General features: G+C 35.9%; 1 protein-coding gene across 2 annotated transcripts in view; it reads right to left on the bottom strand.

Annotated features, from left to right (window-relative positions):
- Positions 1-214: 214 nt before the first annotated feature.
- The window catches only part of GXYLT1 (glucoside xylosyltransferase 1), a 54,886-nt gene continuing 44,678 nt past the window's right edge, over positions 215-10,422 (bottom strand). For both annotated transcript variants that reach the window (XM_072765559.1, XM_072765560.1), the window contains one exon: positions 215-6,338. In XM_072765559.1, coding sequence (XP_072621660.1) covers positions 6,177-6,338 — 162 coding nt within the window. In that variant the 3' untranslated portion in view covers positions 215-6,176. The remainder of the gene's footprint in view (positions 6,339-10,422) is intronic.

Genomic DNA, 10,422 nt, shown 5'->3' with positions numbered 1-10,422 from the left:
CCGTCACTTTGTGGCCATGTGGTAAGACCGAGCTCATATGGAGAGAACGGTAATGGAAAAATAGGACCCAGGTTCCTGACGACATTGTTCAGCTGCAGAAATACCCAACTCCAGAAACTGCCCACTGCCCAGGCTCCTGGTTATCAAGCATCCCAATCCTAAAGATTCTAAAATTGTTTCTGATTGCTAGAATAATTCAGACACACAACTTGAAGAAATTAAATATTTATGGAGTACATGTTTATTTAGCAACAGGAATACAGGTTCTCAAGAAAAAATGAACTCCCCCAATACAGAACAAAGCAACTTTCTGTTATTCTCAGATTACATCCAAGTCTATAATCTTATTCCCCTTTAATAAATTTTAAGATACACAAAATACTTGGAGGAAGATATCCAAATTATCCTAAAATCATAACATTTTAAGGTAAAAGGCAGTTTATAGGAAGTAATTTCTACATATCACAGTACACCAATAGGATTTCCTGCAGCTTTCAAACCATTAACTACTCAAAATATTAATATCTTTATGCAGAATGCCTGTGAAAAATGGAAACACCTGCAACCTTTTCCAGTTTCTGATTTCAGGAACAGGTGCAAACCACCATCTCCTTCACAGATCTTCTGGTATAACATCCATCAAAAACCATTTGGTCCAGCTCTCAGACACTGATGACAATGCATATTATGAATGTGGGTTCTGCTAAGTCTTGAAAGGATGACATATTCTATAGGTATACAACAAGCCCTGAATTATTTTTGCACGACATTCCAATATTCCCTGAAGAGATTTTACACAAAGTTGAAAACAGCTATTTACTATCATAGTCAAAGTCAATTTACTTTTTAAATGGAATATAACACTCTTGTGTTCTCTTCATGTTTTAAAGGAGTTGCTATGGTATTATGTGTGTGAATATGCTTACAAATTCAGATTGTATATATTAACCAAACATAAGCAAAGGCTCCACATCCATTCTTTTTTTTTTTTTTAAGAATTTCTTTATTTATCCATGAGAGACACAGAGATAGAGTGAGGCAGAGATGCAGGCAGAGGGAGAAGTAGGCTCCCTGCGGCGAGCCCAACGTGGAACTCGATCCCAGGACCCCAGGAACATGACCTGAGCCGAAGGCGGATGCTCAACCGCTGAGCCACCCAGGCGTCCCTCCATATCAGTTCTTCAGTTTGATACTAAAATATCTGACCATAGACCTTCCAAATAGCATTCACAGTATTGGTAGTAAGAGAAATTTTCATTTCTTTTTTTTCCCCCTATTTTTGCAAAGGCACTCTTTTGTCTGAATACTGAGTTTATAGAAAATTCTAAAGGAATAATCCCAGGAGACATTTGGAATTATTGGTAGAGATGAGGTAACAATACATTGTTTTCCATTTAAAAGTAAATTTGACATTTATTTTAATCAATTTTAAATTGTGACTAGTCTAACATGCTATTCCACATTCTTCTCATGGTTCTGTAATTTCTAGATATTTGAATTAACATATTCACTTCTGGTTTAAAAAAAAAAATCCTGTGCCACCTCTTAGACTTAAGTTTATATAACTTGGTTTTAGAAATCTGGTTTCATGTTCAGTGAATTAGGAAAGAACAAACATCAGAACAACTTAGCCAGACTTTAAGAGGCAAAAAAAGGGTTGCTTTGGCAATGTAAAAAAGGATAACTGTTACAGTACAAATCATTATTAAATCTACTTTTATTAAATATTAAAATGCAATAAGGCAACTTGTTTTAAGACACTTAAAAGTACATTTAATAAATGGATAACTGGCCCCATACCTGACATATTGCACCACTACTATCCTTCTCTATTTACTCTAAGGAACCAAAAAAGTCTTTTAAAACAACAACACAAATCCATGATCTTTCTAAAACACTTCAAAGATGTTCTGATTACTAAGGTGTTTATTACTTACAATACAAACTTCTGAAAGACACGGAATAGTTTCTTTCCAGGCTTTTCTCGTCAATGTGTTTCTCCTGTCTCCTATTCTCTTGAATCTATTTATAAATAACAGTTCTACTGAAAGCATGCCTACTGGGGAATCAATAGATGTGATTTATTGTGTAGGCTGCTATTCAAGGCAGTGATTCCCAAATCTGGCTTCCTATCAGTATCATCTGGAAAACTTCTGTAATAGATTCCGGGAACCCCTTCAGGCCTAACCAAGCCCTCCACCTCGGCCTCCCCTGTGAATCCATATGGTCAGTCTTGCATAATCCAACAACTGGCATGACCAAAAGGACATTACAAAGGAGGGTTATTTGTTATCATGTTTCCGTAGGTCTTAGCTTACAAACTTGGGATCCAGTAAAGAAATACAATGTTGAATCATTATCACTAAATTTAGATCAGTGAGTAGAATGACCAGAACAGTATTAATTGACAAATCAAACTATGCTGCCTGCCTCCATAAAAGCCACTACCCTTCCTGAGCCCAGAGGGCCTTGCCAACTGAAAACAGAGGGCAGGCAGACAGTGGCACAGGGTGGGGGGCTACAACTCAAAAAGTGACAGTTTCCACTGCATTTCTCTCCACCTCCACTTCTCGATTTTCCCACTCTCATTCCATCTTTTCTCTTACTCTGCCTTTTGCCATTCTCACTTTTATTCCCTTCTCTTTCCCCACTTTTCTCACTTGCTCTTTTTTCCTTCCTTTTATTTTTGATCATTCATTTATAATCACTCCTTTCTTCTCTGCTTTCTCTTCTTTAAAAACTCCTCCTTACATAATATAAACAAATTCTTACCGGAGATATAATACATGTCAGAAAACATTCACCTTACTAAGGAAACAGAATAATCTGTATAGAAGGCAACATGGCAAAACAGAACTTCAACACTAGTGGCTCATGTGGCATGTATTAGCCATGCAGAATGCACTCAAATCCATTCACTCTGTTGAATCACAAAAATGTCCTGACTTATGACTTCTGAGACTCATGAGGTTGGAAGAGCATATTGTTTACCTAAGGCACAGAGAAGGTGAAAGGATATGCCTGAGGCCCCAAACCAAGAGAAGAATCCAAATATAATACACAGCCTGGTTTCCTTGCCATTATACCAGTAACATGTGACAGGAGGAAGATGAAAAAGTAATGACTAAGTGATAATGTTCTTTCAGTTTCTAAAGTATCCAAAAGATAACTGGGTTAACCTTATACATTAAGAACTATTCTTCACGGGGGGGGGGGGGGGGGGGGGGGGGTAGTTATGTATTGGTTTAAAATGTAAATCATAATATATTTTCTAAAGGTTTCCAAATTCTTTTAAGATGGCTACTTCATATAAATGAAATTTGACTATATTTTAAAGTCATTCCACTTTGGTAATACTGTAGCCCAGAGATAGTTCTGAGGTCAGAATTGTTCTAACACAAGGACTCAAAGAATATATAATGTAATTTATACGAACTGCATAGATATACTGTTTTATGAAAAGAAATATAATATGTTCTCTAAGTTGTTCTATAACTTAATCCTCATTAATGCTGAGAATTGCATCTCTTATTAAAGAATTCTCAAAGACAAAGTTACCTTATCTAAAGATAAATTCAGAAAACTCATTTTCTACTGTTACAGATTTTCTATGATATCCTAAATCTTAGGTAAGTACAGTCCTGAAGTAGAAAGTTTTCACCATATCCCAATTTATGGTAAAATGCCTAATTAGGTCAGGTCTGAATAAACCAGATGAAGAACCTTCTAACTGATCCATAATGTGGAATGTCTGACAACATGAGACCAGAATATAAAGTCCAGTTGGAGTAAATCATGACCATACTCTACATAGCCCCAATCCATTCTAGTAGAGCCCCTGGGGCTGCGATTCTCTGTTCACTGAGAAAATTAAACCTAAGAAACTTACTAATAATATAAATTCATATCTTACCAATAACTCCAATTCCTCTAATATTTCAGAATCACATTTATAATCTACCAACTGTGCCAAGAATTATGTTATCCTAACTTCAACCTTCAAGTTGGCAAAATGATTCCTAGTCGTTCCCAAACCAGCTGATATCAAAATCATCTGAGATGCTTATTAAAAATAGAATCATAAGATGACTTTTTTTTGCACCCTAATTCTAACACTGGAGACAATGAAGGAAATTTGCTTAGCAATGGATAATAAATGAAGTCAAAGGAGGCATGATGTCATTGTAGTTACCAAAGTACTCATAGTGGTGAAATAACAGGCTTTTTGGCATTTTCTTTAAAATACTTCAGCAAAGGAAAAAAGAATAGATGATACAAATATGGTAAGATACTTAAGTGTCTGATATGGGTGATGAGTACCAATGTACTGTTCTACTTTGGTGTAGTTTTCAAATCTCTTCATTAAAAAAAAAAAAAAAACGTTTTCAGACCCTATCCTAGACACAGTGCACAAGAAGTCTAAGGTAAAGCCCAGAGATCCATGCTCAACAAGCTCCCCACAAGAGTCTAATATAGACAGGCAAAGTTCTCTTTTGGGGACCATTAGAAATGATATTATATATACCCTCCAAACTTCAAAATTCTAGGATTCTCATTTTCTACTCAGTAAACTCAATTTCAGCACAGTTCACAAGTTCTTATATTCACTATGGCATTCTGCCAAGAACATACAGATTGTGTTCTCTAAACGCATCTGTTCGAAGAGTGCTGGGCTGGTTATCAACTTCTAATTTGCCTTTTTTACACATTTCTCTCTCAATTTGCCCTGACTGAACTGCAAAAGATAGGGGACAGCTGTACTGGCCATGTCTTTCTGCATATGCCATGCCTCCACAGAGGGTACTCTACCTTTATATATAAAGCCGATCACCACTATTTTCATAGAAGTGTTTTTTTTTTCCCCTTCATGATTTTTCCTTCTCTATTTAAGCATTAAAATATCAAAAAGGAAAAAGAAGAATAACCCATACAGCACTTAGTAAAATGAGATATATATGCCACAGCACAGTGCATGCTAAGTCCTCAGAATCTACAGTTAGAGAGCAGTCAAGAACACTAAGTAATATTTTTCTTATCTTCAAGATTTTAAAAAAATGTCTTAAGTGATGTTCAAAAAAGGAAGATATGCACATTAACCCAATCGAAACTACTTTTTCTATACCCAGATAAAACAATCTTCTTAACCCAAATCATCCATGAAAGTTATCTGACTTAAAGTAAGGCTCTCTACATTTTACTTCTTCAAAGGTATCTTGCAAAGCCATTCTGAGGTAGAAGAAAAAAGTTTAAATGGACCACTTTTTTCTGCTTCATTGTAACTAAAATTACTGTTCACAGGAAGTTTATAGCTTATGCCTTTTGGTCCATCACATTTTCCACAATCATCTAAGTATTCTAGTTAGGTTCTCACTTTATGATCAGCCTATTTTTTGCTTCCAGAATGCCCAGTAAAGCTGAAAATTTTCACTTAAAGTGATGAAAATTTCCAAAAATATCTGTTTAACAATCTCAGATCTGAGTTTTGGCAAGACAGGTTAGCACATACAAACGAAAATACTACATTTCACAAACACACACAGACTAAAACTTCAACATTTTTATGGTTTTCCCACTTTCTTATACAGCTCAATTTTAAATGTGCAGCTTACTTATAATCTAATTTTAAACATGATTGTCACAGGAATATTTTAAAACAGAGATGAAATGTATAAAGGCACACATCGATTGTCAATAGTTACATCGGTTACATCACATTGCTTTAGAAACAGAACCTGTTCTGCTCCTGTAAACTTTTTGTCACACATTTAAAGTGAGGTTAGTGCTGACATAAAATTATTGCTATACTCACAGTTTGAGTGTTTTCACTGTGTATGAGGTACATTTTCTGTCCATACACCCCTACTGTTCCTACTTACTGCAGAAGAGTGAACCAAAGTCTGTAGGGTACAAATCATTCAATAATATTTTCACCAATACTGGACTGACAGCAAATAACATTACAAAACATCAGAGATCAAAAACGTCTTCTTGTTGGGGTCCAAGACGTTAACTTATTCTTCATTATATAAATATATGCTCATTTAACTTCTTCAGGAAAAACAATTATTCTCAACATAAATAATTCCTTCCTGAACACTTCATCCAAGACTATTCCTTCACACATGTCCTCTGACATTTTGTTGTTTTAATTCATTTGATGTAATGGTCACCGAGGATCACCTTTCCTTTGGTGGTCTATCATAACGATCTTGTATGCTTTTTGTTAGCTGTTTGATAAATATTTTGTAAATTTTTCCACAGTAAGTATGGACTGTCTTTTGTAGTTCCAGTTCTAAAGGTTTTAATAAGGAACGGATGTTGTCATCTTTAAAAGAACACTAGAGAAAGAAAAAAGACAAAGATATATATATAAAAACTCAATTATACTCCAAACAACTTCTTCAATATTGACAACTTTCATTTAGTCTCACAAAAAGTACATAAGCTCAACAAATATTTTCAATGAATTATGATCTCACATGAGAGGAGGGAGAAAGTCACAGTAAATCACAGGGGGCATTAGGGAAAGTTTTTCTGAGAAGAGCTAATAGAGGAACAGCATTCCAAGCCAAGGCAAAAGCATGTGCAAGGGCAAAGAAGGCCCAGAGACACTGACTGGTAGGAGATGATGATCGAAAGCTCTGAAAGTATCTGAGAGACACTTAAGGAAAGCCAAAAATCACTCCGTTAAGTGTTGAGGCTGGACTACAAAGAACTGAGAGAGAGGCATAAAGTGGAAGAAGACAAAATGACAGCACAGTTCAGGGTTTCCCAAAGAGCCTTAACTACACAAAGTGGACCCACAGGTAAATGCATTTGGGAGCTGCTACACACCGTGCACTCTTCATGGGAACTCACACCAGCACATGAAAAGCTATAAACAGTAAAATGAAAAACACATGTTGCTGAATGTTGTTTGGCCCATTAGTTCCAAAATATATTTTGACCAGAATCCTTTTTTACTGTGAAATATATAATATCCCAGAAAATATATTTTGCAAAATAGCTTGTGATTTTAGTATCTTCAACCAGCTATACTTTTTGATTTGGCATTTGCAATTAGACATATTTTCAATTAGAAAGATAGATAGGGCTTAAAAATAGAACATTTTATGTGTTTGGAGTCAGTGAAAAAGGAAGCTCCTGAAGGAAATGCAGAACCTAAAATCTCAGAGGGCTCAAAATGACTTGAGGGTTTCCCCAAGGTTCACTACCATGACACTGAGGGAGAGGAAAGGAAAGTGCCACTGGAATCACAAGTAAGTGAGTCTATGGGAAAAGCCATAGCCAATCTTTGGAGAACAGGATGAACTTAGATGATAATTTGTAACATGGCTTTTACCAATGTAAAGATATAAAGAGATGCTGAATCTCAGTCTCTCTTTAGAAAGAAAACTATGATCATTAACTGGCTGAAACCATCACTCTTTGGGGTGACTTTTAAAACTCAATCAGATACACTGAAGATAAACATTGTTAAGATTTAAAAAAAAAGGAGTGCCTGGGTAGCTCAGTCAGTTAAGCATCTGCCTTTGACTCAGGTCATGATCCCAGGGTCCTGAGATGGAGCCCCCCATTGGGCTCCCTGCTCAGCAGGGAGACTGCTTCTCCCTCTCCCTGCTTGTGCTCTATTAAATAAATAAAATCTTAAGGAAAAAAAAAAAAAAGATTAGGGACGCCTGGGTGGCTCAGAGGTTGAGCACCTGCCTTCAGCTCAGGGCATGATCCTGGAGTCCTGAGATCGAGTCCCCCATTGGGTTCCCTGCATGGGGCCTGCTTCTCCCTCTGCCTATGTCTCTGCCTCTCTTTCTCCTTGTCTCTCATGAATAAATAAAATCTTAAAAAAGAAAAGATTAAAAAAAAAAGAAAGGATGCTTAACTAGGAAAAATGTAATGAAAATAATACTAACTGGTACATAGGTATCTGGGAAAACTATTAAAAGCTAGACTTTTTAAATACTATACACAGACACACTTAAAATGTATTTGGGGTTAAAAGTGGCAGCCATGCTGAAAAAGGCAGACTCTATCAAGGTTTATCACCTCTATCAAGTGACTGTCAAGTAATATCTCAATGTGTACAAGAAACATTCTTGCGCCATTGTCGTTGAGAGGCTGATAATAATGGGAAGACTAAATTATCATCTTTTTCTTACTAAGCAATGCCATTCACATAATCTACAGCAGAGCTGTGCAGGACATAACTTGCATCTAAGTATTGCCCTTCCCAGAAGCCACATGTGGCCTCACCTGACTGCAGGCCTCTTTCCACACTGCATGCAATGCCTGACTCATCTTCACTTTCCCTTTTCTGCTTGGTACTCATTCTTATAGCTCAGTTCAAATGTCAGCACTTCTGAGATGCCTTTCCTGACTCAGGAAAAGGAAGGAGTTAATCACTCCTTCACTGTCACAGTACCCAGTACACAAACTTTTAAGAAGGTCATGCTTTATATATAAGACTGTCAGTTGAAAGGCAGAGAATAAGTACTGAGCTAGTTAAAATGGCCAGTTAGATAATCTGAGGCATTTTCAAAGAATTGAACATGTTTTAAAAATATGGTAGAATGGCAGTTCAATCCAACAAATGCTGAGAGCTAACTACATACAAGAAGGTACAACAGTATACCCTAAAACCACTATTTCACTTTCCATTGTTTCAGTTCCCTGCAGCCAACTGCAGTCTGGAAGCTGATGATCCTCCTCCTGACATATTGTGACAAGGTCAACAGTAGCCTAACTCTATGTTACAATGCCTACATCATTCATCTCACTTCATCTCATTACGTAGGCATTTTATCATCTCACATTGTCACAAGAAGGATGAGTATAGGACAATAAACTATTTTGAGAGGGGCCACATTCACAGAACTTTTATTACAATATATTGTTATAACTATTCTACTTCATTATTAATTATTGTTCTTAACCTCTTATGTGTCTAATTGATAAATTAAATTTTATCATAGATATGTATGAATAGAAAAAAAACAGTACATATAGGGTTCAGTACTATCTGTAGCTTCAGACATCCACTAGGGGGCTTGGAACAGATAAGGGCAGGGTGGGGAGGTGGGGGACACCACCGTAGCACAGGAGGGAAACACTCAGAGCGACTCCCTTGCGGAGACAGTTATGCAAATATAAGCAGGATGTGAAGTAAATCAAAGTTAACACAGAACCACCAAGAAATGTAATTCAGAATGATATACATGAAGCAGAAAATACCTTATAGAGCAATAAAATGTTTTGTTTCCATTTTACATTAGCAATTTTTAATCTTAATATTTGTATTCACTCAACAACTAATATTTAACAAATATGTATGGACTGTAAAACTTGATTTGCTGGAAGACACAGCCATGCATTTACATTTTAAAGATGGTTCATATCCTTTATAATTCATATTGTTCATTGCATTCGATGGCTATGACTAAGCTTCTGTCTGAAACTTGCATAAATACCCTTGTCTGCATACATTGCTTTTAAAAATTACACTTCCCGTTGAATTATAGATAAGAAGATAAAAACACTAACCAAGAGCACCATAAAAGACTGATTAACTTCATTAAATTGAAAAATGGAAAGATGTAGCTATAGTTAGTACAGATTCAAAACAAATAAATAATCAGTTCATTTTTTGAAATCATTTTAAAAGATTTTTTTTAAATCAAGTGTAGTCAGCTAAAAGCCATTACTCAGCTATTTAAAGGTATACATTTACAAAGATCAAAGAAAAGATTAGATAAAAATAGTGAAATTTAATTCCTTAATAATGGATTTTCTTAATGCTCAAAGGAAACAAAGAAGTCATATTTTTATAGGAATCCATTTCTTTCCTATTCTGCAGTCTCAGAACCCCAAAAGTACTTTTCTTCATTTTTATCACCTTTTGACAACCAATGATATAGCATTATTAATAGACAAAATTGATTTCTGGGGGCATATAAGGTCTGCTTACTAATTAAAATGAACATCAACACTAAATTTTATAATTCTTCAGTGAGTGTAACTATATCATGATAAACTGATTATACAGAAACTGTCAAGTTTACAGGAGAAGAAACTTAGCAAATAATATACAAAATGGTAGCCTACAATGCCATTAGCACTTTGTCTACCACCAAGTTTGAGAAATACTGATTGCCAGGAAAAAATTTCAATTCCTTATCAATGCAGATCACCGTAACACAATATATCATTACCACATTGATCCCAGCCCAACCACTGCCTACCTTTACCTAGCACTCTACTACAAATGAACTCAGGCATGGAGCTCCACACCTGAACTCTCCAAGACTTTTCATGAAAAAAGTCTTTTTTGTTTTGAAAATCCCTCAGCCTTTTTCTCAGGCAGTACTCTGTCCAGATAGACCCTGCTCCTGGAAAACTCTTCCTCATTCAAGGCATACTTCAAAGGCT

The sequence above is a fragment of the Vulpes vulpes genome, chromosome 8, assembly GCF_048418805.1.
Source record: "Vulpes vulpes isolate BD-2025 chromosome 8, VulVul3, whole genome shotgun sequence".
Taxonomy (NCBI): Eukaryota; Metazoa; Chordata; class Mammalia; order Carnivora; family Canidae; genus Vulpes; species Vulpes vulpes.
Note: the sequence above shows the minus strand (reverse complement) of the source record. Positions and strands in the feature narration are given on the sequence as shown.